The sequence below is a fragment of the Manis pentadactyla genome, chromosome 2 (genome assembly GCF_030020395.1).
Source record: "Manis pentadactyla isolate mManPen7 chromosome 2, mManPen7.hap1, whole genome shotgun sequence".
Lineage (NCBI taxonomy): Eukaryota > Metazoa > Chordata > Mammalia > Pholidota > Manidae > Manis > Manis pentadactyla.
Window position 1 is genome coordinate 13,568,408 of NC_080020.1, and position 15,189 is coordinate 13,583,596.

The 15,189-nt window shown below is 42.1% G+C and overlaps 1 protein-coding gene across 1 annotated transcript in view; it reads left to right on the forward strand.

Moving 5' to 3' along the window:
- The window catches only part of MIPEP (mitochondrial intermediate peptidase), a 175,057-nt gene extending 166,755 nt beyond the window's left edge, over positions 1–8,302 (forward strand). Inside the window, exon 19 of the mRNA XM_036917412.2 lies at positions 8,043–8,302. Within this exon, the coding sequence (XP_036773307.1) occupies positions 8,043–8,140 (98 nt within the window). The 3' untranslated portion in view covers positions 8,141–8,302. The remainder of the gene's footprint in view (positions 1–8,042) is intronic.
- The last annotated feature ends 6,887 nt before the right edge of the window (positions 8,303–15,189 follow it).

Genomic DNA, 15,189 nt, shown 5'->3' on the forward strand with positions numbered 1-15,189 from the left:
TTTTGTCATACTTTTTTTAGCATCTATTGAGAGGACCATGTGGTTTTTATCCTTCCTTTTGCTAATGTGGTGTGTCACATTGATTGATTTGTAGATATTGAACCATCTTTGCACCCCAGAATAAATTCCACTTGGTTGTGGTGAATTAAAACTGGATCCTTTTAATATATTTTTTAATTCAGTTTGTTAATATTTTGTTGAGACTTTTTAATGTGTTCATGAGGGATACTGGTATGTAATTTTCTTTTTTTGTAGTACCTTTGTCTAGTTTTCATATCAAGGTGATGTTGGCCTTTCTGCAAGGTGATTGCAGAATGAACTTGGTAGCTTTCCTTCCTCTTGATTTTTTTTAATTGCTGGAGAGGGGTAGGCATGAAGTCTTCTTTAAAGGTTTGGTAAAATTCTTCTGTGAAGCCATCTGATCCTCGACTTTGTTTGTTTGAAGTTTTTTTATTACAAATTTGATTTCATTACTAATATTGGTCCATTCAGATTTTCTATTTCATCCTAGTTTAGTCTTGGTAGATTGCATATTTCCAAGGAATTTATCCATTTCTTTTAGATTGTCCAATGTGTTGACATGTGATTTTTCATAGTAATCTTGTATAGTTGTATTTCTGTGGTGCCAATTGTAACTTCTCTTTCATTTCTGATTTTGAGTCTTCTTTCTTTTTTTCTTGATGAGTGAAGCTAAAGGTTTGTCAATATTGTTTTAAAGAACCAGCTCTTAGTTTCATTGATCTTTTGGTTTTTAGTCCCTATTTCATTTATTTCTCCTCTGATCTTTATTATTTCCTTCCTTCTAATAACTTTGGGCATTGCTCTAATTTTTCTAGTTCCTTCAAGTGTTTAGGGTTAAATAGAGATTTTTCTTTCTTGAGGTAGACTTTTAATGTGATAAACTTCCCTCTTAGAATTGCACTTACCATAGCACCAAGATCTTGAATTGTGTTTCTATTCTCATTATTCTTCAAATATTTTTTTTAATTTTTTCTTTGATTTCTTCATTGACCCATCAGTTGTGTAGCTGCCTGATGTTCAGCCTCCACATTTGTGTTTTCTCCAGTTTTTTTCTTGTGATTTATTTCCAGTTTCATACTGTTCTGGCAGAAAAGATACTCAGTATGATTTCATTCTTCTTAAATTTATTAAGGAAGAGCCTGTGCTTCTTTTTTAAAACTAAAAATACTGCTGCTAAGCCCTGAAGTATGCCTCCCACCTGGGAAACCTCTTAGGCCGGTCCTTAGGCACAGTGTCCACACCTCCTCTCACAGCTCCTGGGCGCCGCCTCCTCCTCCTCGTTCCCCAGACTTTAAGGCTGTTTTCCTGCCAGATCCACTCGCTCCTTTAAGGTGCTTTTCCAGCCAGCTGTGTCAACTCTTTGGGGCTTGGGATCATAACTTTGAACAGTGTCCCAAACACATGCTACCTTTGTTTCCCAAGATTGTTTCCTATTTCATTTGAAAAATCAGTAATTTTTAGTTTAGTTAAATAGAAAATCAGTACATCTTTCTTGTTCACTATCTTTCAGGTTACCATTGCCAGCTGAGAAAAGTGTTCCCTCATTTTCCACTTCAGTTAGTTCCTGCACACCTGTCTGAGCAGTGTGTCTCATTCTTGATCACGCATCCCACACCAGGAGGGCTTATCACAACACCGAGGGGTGAGCCCGACCCCCAGGTACTGACTCATCAGGTCTAGGGTAGGACCCAAAAATTGTATTTCTAGCAGATTCCCAGGTCATACTCATGATATTGGTCTGGGAGCTACACTTTTACAACCACTAGATATATATTTCTATAAAGCATATTGTTAATAATTTTTCTCTGTAGTGTTTTCCTAATAAATAATGTGATCTTTTTGCCAGCCTTAAATTCACATTACACAGTAAAGTACAGAATGAGCAAATGAATGAATAAATTAAAGAAAATCACACATTTCTTCATTCACACATCTTTGCTGTCACTAACTTTGATCACACTCAACCAGTTTTTTTGTTTGATTGGGCAGTGTTAGTTGATGTTAAGCAATATATGAAATAGACTGAAAGAGGAGATGTAACTATTCTGCTTTCCTTCCAAGGCTTAAAATAATTCTAATGTTTTTTAATTGCCCCAGTAATCCCCTGTATTTTCTAAATGAAATGATACACAGACCATTTCACCCCAGGCACTTGGTAAAGGGGGCCAAGACAAGATTCCATCTTTGCCAGGTTGGCTTAGAGGCATAATCAAACTGCCAACCATTTGCTCCCCACATGTTTTCAAATAATTGTATTAATTGTACATCCAAATGGGCACTTAAGAGGTTAAAGAGTTCATGCCAAGAATATGTTGATATTTAAATGATGGCTTGGTTAGGTTATATATTATATATTACAAAATAATAGGGTGTGAGCTTGCAACTTTGTACATGTATTGAACTCAACCTGGGGCTGACAGAATTTTTTCTTGGTAAAAGCATAGAAATATGCATAGTTAGGAGTCTTTAAACATGTAAGGGCTTCTGTTTGCAAGGGGTTACCACAGACACTTGGAGGCCATCCAGAAAATATCTAAGGTGCAAAACTCTTAGATACTTTTTTCTCCTAGTATTAGGCCTAGAAAAGAACTCCAGCAGCAGCCGGGCACAGCCAAGCATTGTGCCCTGGAGAGGAAGAGGCTTTTGGCCATGACCTGGGCGCCTGTCCCAGTCACGGCTGGGCAAAGCCCACTGCCTCTCCACCAGAGACCGTTCCCAGTCTTCTCTGTCCTCTGCCTCTGTGGATGGGTACATAGTTGTGATTGCTGTGAAGTGTACGCCAGAGTATGGAAACCGAGTTGCCCAAAAAGTTAAGGATCTTTGGGCTCTGTCTTCAAGGCAGTGAGGGGACAATTAGTAAGGTGGGTGCCATGAGGAAGCTATTGGACTTTTTTTCCCAGAAGTTCTCCACGCTTTCTGGTTTTGTCATATCCAGGATGTTGATATTTGAATATGGATCTTTTTAGCATTTGTAGTATTTTATGAAATTCCGGGGCATGCGGTGTGTCAAGAGCATGGGCTCTGGAACCAGACTTTGGCAAAAAATATGAGAGTTGTATGGCCTTTTTGCTCCATTTTCTTGCTTGTAAGATAGTTTCCTCACAGTTATGTTCTAAGGATCAGATGAGTTACTGCTCTTAGCACAGTAGTGCTAAGCCTGGCACGTAGTAAGTGCTCAACAGAGAGCTGCCGTCATCATTTCGCTGTTTGTGTCTTTCCAGTAAACCCTTTCTATACTAGCTGTCTGTGGGTCAGGGCCTCACGCCTCGTGTCTTTATTCTTACTTTATTTCCAGCTCTTTGTCAACAGTCACCAGAAAGAATGGCATATAGTGTAATTTGGAAACCCTTACTGCTTCAAGAGCCAGTCTTGGAATCCTTTTGATATCATAATTTACTTTAGTCAGGCCTAGAATAATTGCCCTAGTGCTTCAGGGTCATGAAACATGCTAGTTTTAGCAGAGTAGTTGAGGTGAAATGTTCTGGCTTGTACCAACTTTTATTAGCCCGTTTGCCTCTCAGGTAAAATGAGGAGAAAAATAAATTAAGTCATTGTTCTTGAACTACTCATTATATAGTCTCTGTTCCTCCGAGAAGGATAGGGAAACAAAACTCAACCACCTATTTTCCTTTTATGAACAAATACGTGCAGTGCAGTGTGTGTCTTAATGCAGTTTTGTCTTTCTTAACGTTCCTGTCAACACTTTTGTCTTTTTAGTTGTAAAGTTGTTGTTTATTTCCATCATTTTGGCAAAATCAATCTATTTCCTGCCTAATTTAAGTGATGTCTGCAGTGATACGTGTTTGTACTGACCCACTGATAGCCCTAAGAGCTCTAACCTGGTTCCCAGGGCCTCTTAAGAAACTGCAAGTCTAATCATCACCCTTTAAGATTAAGGCTTAAAGATAAAGAGGACATCTTTGTCAGCTTAAAAAAAAAAATCAAAAGAGTTCTTGGAATTTTTGGACTATACACATATATAAAAGTGAACTTCAATTTTTCTTATTGGTGGAACTGCCTGAAAACACTGTTTTTCTTTTAATTCTCTGTGTAGAAGTTAGTTCATGTTGACACTTGAAAAACATTTCAATCTAATTAAAGCAATGATAGCACAACAATATACCAGGAGAATTCCTGGCCCAGGAACTATGCTTTATCCCCTTGGGACCTGATTCCCTTCTTTGTGTGCCTTCGTCTTCAGCAATCACGTAACATACAAAATTACCAAACCATTGAGCTCTAATCAGATTGTATTTTTAAATGCCATGAGTGTAAATCTTTTTCTCTTTGTTGCCAGAATGGCCATTCTCTGAAATGTAGGAATGGTTGAAGATGGGAAATTGGAGAAGGATGTGTGCTAGTCAGGTCCGTTTGCCAAGGACAGAGCAAGGTCATATTTATATTGGCAGTTTGTCAAGTTGAAATGAACCACTTCAAAGGGACAGAAGGGCCATGCTTAACCGAATAGGTTGGCTCTGAATAAATGAGTTTTGCCTTCTGACAGTTCTAGTCATTTAATTATAAATGACCAGTCATTTAATTATAGAATGTTTCACATACTAAAAGGAGGAAAGTGGTGAAATAGGTTAACACATCTGATTGAAAGCCATGTTTAAATGTTCCCTGTATTAAGAAACCTGGCACATAGAAAATGGATGCAACCTGATTTATTAATCAGATTGCATCTATTTGAGTAAAAACCTCCATCTAGAAAATACGATGTGAAATGTGCTACTTGAGCAGTCATCAAAGACTCAATGTCATTAGTGTGACACAGCTGGACCAGAGGAGAGGCCTTTTTTTCATCAATAGAGATTATTTTATTGTAAAAAGAAAATTGTTTTGAACTTTAATTTCACAAATAAAGACATCGCAGTGAAATGCTCCTCAAACCAACATAAGGTTGTATATTAACGATACTTTTATTTTTAAAAAAGTAAGAAATTCTCCTTATTTCTCAGGTATTTCCTAAAATGGGGATATTAGAATTTGAACTTGAAAGAAGATGAAAATACTTTGGTCTACAGTTGAAAATATTACAATATTCTTACTGTTTTTAACTACTCCGAGTCTAACTGGTGGCTTACAAATATGTGTTTGGAGCTGCTGTTTTCATGTCCACCATACAAACTAGTCCTCGGGCTGTTTCCCACACCGAGCAGGGCTGTGTGTCCCGAAGTCTGAGTTCTCCCTGCTGCCGGAAGCACTGCTGCCTGCGGGCGGAGCACCCCTGGCACCTAGCATGGCAGGCCTCTGGTGTTCCCCTGGGCTCCAGCACGGCCACCCTTCCCCTTCCTGCTCTCTCCGATTCCCAGCCGCACAATCTTCTGGAACAGGCCTCTCCCAGCACCTCCTCCCCGCTTACGCCAGCCCCGCCAGACCACCCAGTGGGCAGCATGTGGTCTGCATTTCCCCACTTTGGGCCTTTTCTATGTTATGCTCCCCAACTCAAAGGCCCTAATATGAACTTACATCTCCCCATTTTTTAATTTCTGCTCAGATCCCAGTCCTGCACAGAACCTTCTGAATCTGTCCATTGGAATTCATCTTCCTCTCTTTTTTCCCCCACTGACTGCACTTTGAGTGCTATGAACATTCACAATTTTTCTCAAACATTTTATATAAAAAATTTTCAAACATCTAGAGACATTGTATGAATAGTAAATACTCATATAATTGCCATTTAGATGCTACAAGTAACATTTGCTATATTTGCTTTATTACCTCTTGTCCATTCCTCAGTCTACCTATCAATCCATCATTCATATATATACATTTTTTAAAGCAAGTTGTAGACATAGTACATTTTATCCCTATGCACTTTTACATGCATAGCATTAATGAGAGTTCAATAGTCACTTTTCTTGTTTAGGTAAAATTTGTATACAGTGAAATGCAAAAATCTTTTAAGAGACCATCTGATGAATCTTGACATGTCATGCACCTTTGTAACACAAGTCACTGTGCAGATGTAGAACATTCCCATCACACCAGAAAGTTCCCTGTGTCCCTTTTCAGTCAACTGCCATGTCTGCTCCCAAAGGCAACCACTGTCCTGATTTTTTTCTCCACAAGTTAGATTGGACCATTTTTGAACTTCATGTAAGTGAAATCCAACAATATGTACTCCTTTGTGTAAGGCTTCTTGCATTCAGTGTTATGCTTTGAGTTCCATCCTTGTTGTTACACGTATAGGTAGCTTGTTTCTGTTGGTTGCTGAGGGGTATTCCACTTTATGAACAGACCACAGGTTTGTCCATATCCTGTTGATGGAAAGTGCATTGTCCCCAGCCTGGGACTGTGAAGTCCTTCCCTTTGTTGACATGCTTTCATTTCCCTCAGGCAAATGCCTGGGACGAACCACTGGGTCATGCATGGGGTAGGTGTGTGCTTAGTTGTATGAGAAACTGCTAGAGCTTCTCCGAAGTGCTTGTATCATTTTGCCCTTCACCGCCGAGGCCTGACAGTTCAGGTCGCCGCAGCCTCGCCTACCTTCGGCGGTGGTAGTCTTTCTAACTTCAGCCATTCTGGTGGTGTGTGTGTGATTTTTTTCTTTCCCCCAGATGACAGTGATGACGTGTCTTCTCAGTGCCTGTTAGTTGTGTGTTTATTTGGATATCTTCTTTTCTCAAAGTTCTGATCAAATCTTTTATCCATTTTTAATTTTTTTTAATGGTTTTATGATCAGGTGGAGTCCTTCCCATATTCTGGGTACCAGCCTTAGGTGAGATACATTGTGTTGAGTGTTTACTCCCCTTCTGTCATACACTTACTCATTTTCTTGATGGTTTCTTTTAAAGAGTAGAAGTTTTCAATTTTGATGAAATCTAAGATAACAATTTTTGTTCTTGTATGGTTTTGACTTCCTCGTCCAAAGGACCCTTTGCCTACCTCAAAAGCACACAAACAAATATATTTTCTTCCAAACACATCGTAATTTTAGCTTTTGCAATTAGTCCTGTGCCCATTTCAAATTATTTTTTATGTATGGTATGTGGTAGGGGTCAAGGTTAGCCTCTTCCCCAACTGGATGTCCAGTTCCGCACAGTTTCCTTTTGGTTGTGTCCCTCTTGCCCTCATATTGGGACTTCCTGTGTGTCTTTGCTTACGACCTGGCCTGACCCTTACGCACAGCAAATACTCAAGACTTGTTCATTGAATTATTTTAAAGATTTAGGGGATAATAGAGGATTCTGGCTGGCTGTTACTGTATCAGTGTTGGAATTAGTTTTATAAGATCCCCCAGATTAAATGCTACTGTATAAAGCGTCCTGTTTGACCTCTGAGTTGGCATATCTGCCAAGAACAGAGGTCCAGGCAACAAGATTGATTGCTCAAATATTTGTATTTGGCTTCTTTGGAGTGAAGAATGTAGATAAACTCAGGTTTTAACTGAATTAATTTATGCCAGGCACAATGCCTGCTTGCTTTCTACCACATCTTCTTATCATTATAGCAACACTGTATTTAGATGAGGAAATCTGAGCACCAGAGATTTTAAGTGACTTCCTTATTACACAGTTAGCATGCTGCAAAGTTAGGTGTTTTCCAAAATAGGAAAATCTGAGGAAAGACAATAACTTGACTCTGATGTAAGATTTCGGCAAAAGAATAAATGCTTGATTGATTTTAAAGTGTATAGAGCTTGATAATAAGACCTGGTAAGTAATTAAATGTATTAAATACTGAATCACCCCAGTAAAGATGCTGAAAAATTTAGTCTTCTAACATCACTCCAAGTATATAGTAATATCTGCAAAATAAAAACCCTGGGAAACATATTTCGGCCTAAATCTCATTGGTTAGATGGTAAAAAAGAATTAACGTCATAAATAGCTTCGAGACCTCACACACACTGCCCATGACTTTTTTTCCCAGTGCTTTTTGTAAGGTCCTTATAGTCAGCCCATGCTGTTATTTCAAAAAACAGAGTGTTCCCCTGGTGTATAGGCTGCATGCGTGTCTCTGTCCTCCTTACTGCCTGCAGGTGAGCGTGCTGGCTGACTTCTCCTTGTTTGCAGGTATGCTGCGGAGGTGTCCTTCTATCGATGACTTTGTAAGTGCCCTTGTCTCGGACTTGGACCTGGACTTCGAAACTTTCCTCATGGATTCTGAATGATAAGAACACCTTGAGTCTTTTAAATCAAGGTCAAGTGGATATTAACTTCATTGTAAATGCTACAGCTGTGAACGCGCATTTCTGGATTCAGCATTCACTTCTGTAACAACTTCTGAAAAACCTTAATCGATGGAACTTGGAATAAATAGTTTGTTTTAATTACGCTGGCCTTTAGCCTATTTGGCAGATTTTTGAACATAAGGAAATCTACTGAGTGAGTTAGTGAAAACCATAGCATAGAGTTGTTAAATTTGTGATACAGGCATTGCCTTAGTCCAGCCACTCTCCTTTTGGACTTCTTTCCCTTTCCATTTTGACCTTGAATTGATTAAACTAGAGACTTAATTAAAAGCAAAATTATTTTAGTTTGAAGCAGTCTTCAGAAAGATTGCACGTAGCATTCTTTGAATGATGACCATTTCTTATGATCACTGTGCAGGCTTGGAAGGGGCACTTGGAGAGTCAGTTAACAGCCACCAGAAAGCCAAGTACGATTTCCAGAGCGCTCAAAGTGCAGGGAGTTCTTTGCATGTTTAGGCACAACACAGATACACTCAGGGCAGAGGGGACTCGAACTCACACTTCTCTGGCTTGATGATGGGGCACAAGCCTAAGATCCAGCAACCAAACAGGAAGGAAGCTGGGATTCAGCCTGTGTCCAGCTTTGCCCTGAACCCACCTGCATTACATTACTGCATATTGTATCCCTCTGTGATAATAACAGGAAAGACATGATTTAATGGGTTTTTCCCACCATCAAAGTCAAGGATTTAATTATAGACTTGAAAATGGCATTTGCTAGCAGCCTCTTCCTGCTTCTCACCAACTGACCAATGATGTTGCAAACAGGCAAGATGAAAATTCCCCAAACTAGGACACAGTTCAAGCCTATTCACGGGACCTGAAGGAATTTCTGCAAGCTCAGGAACAGATGGGACCGGATGAAGGAATGTCAGGCCCCGCCCGTGCCTGGTCTGCCGGATGCCGGGACCGACCCTGCACTCTTTCCCCACCGGCTCACACTGAGAGGTCCCTGTGGTGCCCACTAGAAAGCAGAGCCGCCAGCACAGCCCGCAGCGGCACCCGTGTGTCAGCCCCGGTGCTGCCCTTTGTCCCTCTGCCGGCCTCTCCCCATTTGAATCTGTCTGTGAACACTTGGGAACTCCGGCTGGCACAGCATACATGGGCGGGAAGTCGGCGAGCCTGGCAGTGGTGGCTCCTCTGCACCTCACACAAGGCCGGGCGAGGGAGGCGAGGCTCAGGAGATGGTGAGAACAGGAGGGGCCCCCGTACCAGTGCGCAGGGAGGAGTCGAGCTGTTTCTGCATGGATCCACTTACTCACAGTATCTGAGCTAAGGGAAGGGAAGCTCCTACCTCAGGGACTCGCACTACACAAATGCTCCTAACCCTGTTCTGGGAAACGGGCTTGGAGAAATTCGCATCACGCTCCCAGTCAGTTACAGGTAAATCTGGAAAGGTGCTCTCGCCCCTCCCAGGGGTACCGCAAGTGACGACCCCTGGGTCTTCCTAAATCCCTTCTCTGTTGAGGGTGAGCGAGGAGAAGAACAGGGAGCCTACGGGCAAGCATCCTTCAGGAAAAGGGCAGGAAAAGCTCCCCTGGAAGAGCAGAACTTGGAAAATCACTTTTTAGAGGAAGCTAAAGCACATTGTAGAAAACCTCTCTGGGAATCTGAGTGAGATTTGAGAGAACGCAATATTTATGAAGGCTCAAAGCCGCAAAGAAAACAGGCAAAAGTGAAAAGCTAACAGGATAAGCTAAAAATAGAAGACAGACTAAGAAGGCACGGAATGCAGAGAAACTGAGACACAGCACATCGGAGAGTTAAAGTGGTCGAGGACGAACACGAGAGCCTCTCACTGCGTGGGAGGGCGCACGGCGGGCGCGGCAGGCGGCAGGGAGGGGGCCCGGGGCCGCGGCCCGCCTCCCCCAGCACCGCTGCGCCGCCTCTGGGCTCTGGTCCTCCCGAGAGGGGGGCCAGGACAGCAGGAACAGCAGCAAGCGCTGTGCTCCTGGCCGTATCCCAGCGCTCCGAACGGCCACGAGCGCATTATTGGCGCTCTGGTGAATGCATGCTGTGCGGTGGATTTAAGGAAATTCTCTTGATATTGATATGAAAAGAAAAAATGAGTGTGCAATTTAAAAGGGAATCCTTGATGGTTGCCCAGTAATGTGAATGTACTGAATGCCACTGAACTCTATCCTTCAAAATGTTTAAAATGGTAAATTTTAATATGTTTTTCCACAATTTTTAGAGGAAAAAAAAAAGAATCCTGCATTCCAGACCAAAACAAACAAAACAGTGAGACTTGCCTGGACACAATCTGCCTTTCCTTTTAAGAGTTTAAATATAATTAAAATTATAAGCCAGCATATCCCAAATGGGGCTCTGCAAGAACACTTCCCTGGAACTGTTATTTAGTGTTCCATAAACTCAGAAGAGTCCTGTTGTTAAATACAATTTGGGAAATTCCAAATGAGCATTGAAGGTTCACTGTGCACATTAGCAATCCTATAATCATAAAACATCTTTAGCATTGCATACATTGCCAATATTTCCCAAACGTATTTGGTTCTAGAACCTACCCTCTTCACTGGAGCACCTATTAAGGGCATTGTTGAGAACACTGGGAAATAACTGCTGAAAGCATTCAGCCAGAAACAACAGGCTTCCATATAAAGGAGCAAAAGCTCAGCAATCCCAGAATGCAACTATTCATCACCATTACAAGCCAAAGGACAATGAAAAAAAGTTAAGAGGTAAGGCTGAAATGCAAAGTGGCGTTTTCAGATTCACGAGGGCTCAGGAAACATCCCGGCCTTGTACCCTTCTTTAAACATTGCTAAAAGAATAAGTACTTCAGACCGAGCATCAAAGCAAAAGAAATCTCCAAGGAACTTTGAAGAATGCAGAGGGGTCATCGCCCCTTCTCACACTAACAGCTGGATAAATCATAAGAGCAAATAGTTGTACTATGAGTGCTTTTCCTTATGATGGGAATAAACCCATAAGCACAGAGCAGTTCCTCCAGGAAAACATCCCCCCTGTAGCTGAGATTTACCACCAGCTTCCAAAAATGCAATTTAAAGTACTTACAAATATGTAAACACTAAAAAAAAATAATGTAGAAAAAGAACTGGAGGATAATGAATCAAATGTTAATGTAGTTGTCTTTAGTCTTGGGATTTTGGCCTTTTATTTTTCTCCTTTCTTCTTCTGTTTCCAGATTTTTTAAGAGTAAACAATGTGTTCATTTTAATAATTTAAAATTTATGAAAAGTTTAATAATGATGACAGAACCAAATTTAAAGCATTTTTCCAATTCTGAAGAAAGCTTAGCTAATGTAAGTAAATTCAGAAAATATCTCTGAGGCATTCAGTGAATGATTTGTGCAGTCAAGAGCTTTACCTAATACTCAAGGTTTAGCTTGATTTGGTAAAAGTGATTGAGATAAAGTATTAATGACAATAGTGCTCAACACTGATTTAGTATTTCTCGGTTTCCAAAGAGCTGCGTCCTGTGGTTGCCTCCTGGGATGCTCCTCCCCTGTGAGAGAACAAGGCCCTCGTGTCAGCGTTACTAGTAAGGCAGACAGGTTTGGTGAGTTGTCCACATCACAGAGCTGGTCACTGGCTGATGCAGGACAAGCCCCAGCTCCCTGGACTCCTAGCCCACTACCCTTCCCACTCGGTCTGAGTCTTCGGGAGATCGTGCTTATTTTCTGCAGGGTCTTAGGTGGACCTTTAAACACTGACATAGGGTGTTGGGCGGTTCCATGACCTACACAGGCCGCAGGGCCATGTGTCATACACCGTCTTTCTGCTGGAGGAAGCCACTGCCTGGGGATAGATAGAAGATGAAGTGAAACATGATATAATGTGACATCAGACAAGGAAAGACGAGGGGCTGCATTAGGACAGTGTTGGTGTGGGAGGATGGAGAGGAAACAGACATTCTGGAATGTTCACTGACAGAACTTGACATCACAGTATGTGGTGGTGGGATGGAATTAGGTAAATACACCACCTATGTGCTCATCTAAATCATAACTCAAACTTGATTTTAGAAAAAATATGTGGGGAAGCAAGAACGAGACACAGGCTTGTGGAGGGCCTCCAGCACCCACCTGTCAGGTTGATGTGTTATGTCATCTGCACCTTCTGAGTAAGATCATCCACAGTAGTGAACTGTTCTGCATGGGCCTTTCTCAATGACATCTGTGAGAAAATCATGAAGGCCTGTGTCAGGTGCCCTTCTGAAATGCACACGCATTCGGCCACAGTAGGTCTGAGGTTAATTGCACACCACAGGCAGTGTGCTCAAGCTTTCAGATATTTCATCCTCATGTCAATTCTTTGGGGTGGGTGAAATGATCTCCATTAGAGTTACATTTGGGAGAGATTATATTAAAAAAAACAACTCTCGAGCATATGCAGTAATGTGGTATAAAATGTGGATGGTGAATCTTCATTTCTGCCAGAGTACAGGTTAGGGAACACTTCCAGGAGGGACAAGCCTTAAGGAAAAGCTTGAAACAGATGGTGAATGTGAACTGGACTCAAAAGAGAGCCCATGGTTTCAGTGTGATTAATTCACCGTGGCAAAGCATGAGGTGCTAACTCACCATGCTTGAAATGAGAATTCAGCTTTTGGTAATATGAAATAAAGGATTAAGGAATATAAAAGTACCTGATACGTACATGACTCAGGAAACATAAATACATGTATTTACTACATAAACATAAAATGCATTTGACCTAGGGAGGCCACAAGGTGACAGACAGACCATTTTATGCAGTTTCCCTTCTGTGATGCAAGCACCGAGGATCCAGATGCCACCTGGGAGGTCACGTGGTGTGCCATTTTTAGAACCTTTATCCTGAATTCTGGGTGTGTTTCAAGCTGTCTGCAGTACCTGTATGTCTTAAAGATACATCAAAGTCAACTTCCAAAATCAAACTCATCAAACTACCCCAAACACTCATCCTGAGCCACTCTCCTGAGCAGTGGTGTGCTGTTCTTCCCAGCTGCTGAAGTGGAAACCCACAGAGGGGCTCGTCCCTCCCAGTGCACCCTCATCCTTCCCGTGGGCATGTCTTACTCAGCTTGCTTTTGCCAATCTCAATTACCAGATATGTATCAGAACATCAGTAAAAGCCTGCAAGCCTTGGCATCAAGTAGTGCGGGGGCCACGGATATGAAAAGAGGAATTGTTACAGGAAATACTGTGCAGGCGGGTGTGAACCATAGAAGGAATGGAAGGTGGAGCCTAATTCTCTTGGAAACTTCTTAAAAACCCATCAGATATAGTTTTTAATTAACAATGATTGAGATTAATGGAAATTTCTCTATTGCTCCTTTAAGAAGGACTTACTGCTCCTATTGCTGCTATAAGAAGAACCCACAAAGGCCCCAGAGTGTTTTTTGGAATTTACAAGAAAAGTGAGTCAAACACCCACCCAGGAAAGCAGGACCAAACCCCCCTCAGCAAAGAAATCCCATGCACAGCTGTATGTCTGCGTTAGAGTTTGTGTAGAGACCTCTCGACCTGTTGCTCCTGTTAATTTCTATTCCAGCGTGTTTTACATGATAGTTGGAGAAAAGGCATTGCTCAGTGGGAGGGGGCTCTCTGGCAGAGCCCAGATCTTGGTTTAATTCTGAAATACAAGCCTGGTGATAATCTGCAGATATTCAGCAGGAAGAGGGAAGCATCAAAGAAGCCAATGTCCTGAACAGTTGGCGGAAATCGTTTTCATGGCTTTTTATGCACACTCAGCATCAAGTATGAAGTTATTTTTGCTCTTTTTTACCAGTGGTTTGGGAGAGGCTGTTAGCTAAGAATTTGAAGAGTCCTTCCCCCCTAGAAAGGACTAAAACCCTGTCCAACTCTCCTGCCGAGGCCAAGCTGCTCTGAAAAAAGGTTTAAGGTTGATTTATTTAAACTTATCAAATGTAATAGCAATTTGTTAAAGTTAGTACCAAACTGTATATTTATATCTGTGCAATTGCTGCTTTTCAAATTCAGTCATTTGCTTATGCCTAGCTAGTAGGAGGATTTCTTATTTTGCAAAAAAACTTGGAGAGAGAAGGCCTAGTTCTAGTTTTTCTAGCTTAGGAAAGGGATGAGCCACAGCAAAACGGTTTGTCGGGCACCTGCGGACTGGCACAGCCACATAAAGGCCTGGTGGTAGGCTGCACTGAGCTGTTTTCCAGCAAAGGCATCCGGGGTTAAACAGAGTTGATTAGGAAAGAAGCACATAAGTGCTCAGCCCCGATGCAAAGAGCAGCGATCAGGTGGAGGGCGCGCTTGTGGTGTGATGGCCCCTCCAGGGCACCCTGGACTCACTTCCTCACAGGACAGCTGCATCTCCAACAGTACAGGCTCCAACATAAGAGGGAGACGCGAGCATTAGAAGAGGCCGAACTTGTGCTAACAATTTGTTACAGTTGGAGAAAAAGCGTGGAGATTGAGAGCAAAGGTGGCCGGTGTGCCCAGAAGCTGGCCGAGGAGGATCACACGCAGGCAGCGGCAAACTGGGGCACCACCTTTCTAGTGGTGCTCTCGTCGGCACGTTGTTTCTGAAATCAGCCAGTTCCAGACCGCAGCGGCTCTTCATTGGCAACCTTATGGCCCACTGTGTGTTCTCAAGTCTCTTTGCTTTTTTAGGTTCAAAATTTTAAAACTAAATAAGAGCCAGACGTGTGCTACGGTCTGAATCGTTGTGTCTTTCCAAAATTCATGTGCTAAATCATGATCCCCAGTGTGATGGTGTTAGGAGGCAGGGCCTTTGGGAAGTGACGAGGTCATGAGGGCGAAGGTCTTGTGAACAGGATTAGTGCCTGATGAAAGAAGCCCCAGGTCCCTGTCCCTCACACCACATGAGGACACAACCAGAGCTTGCAATGGAGAGGAGGGCCCTCACCCAGCCATGCTGGCACCCTGATCTCAGGCGTCCAGCCTCCCGGACCGTGAGAAATAAATCTCTGTTGTTGATAAACCAAGCTTGTGGTATTTTGTGACAGCAGC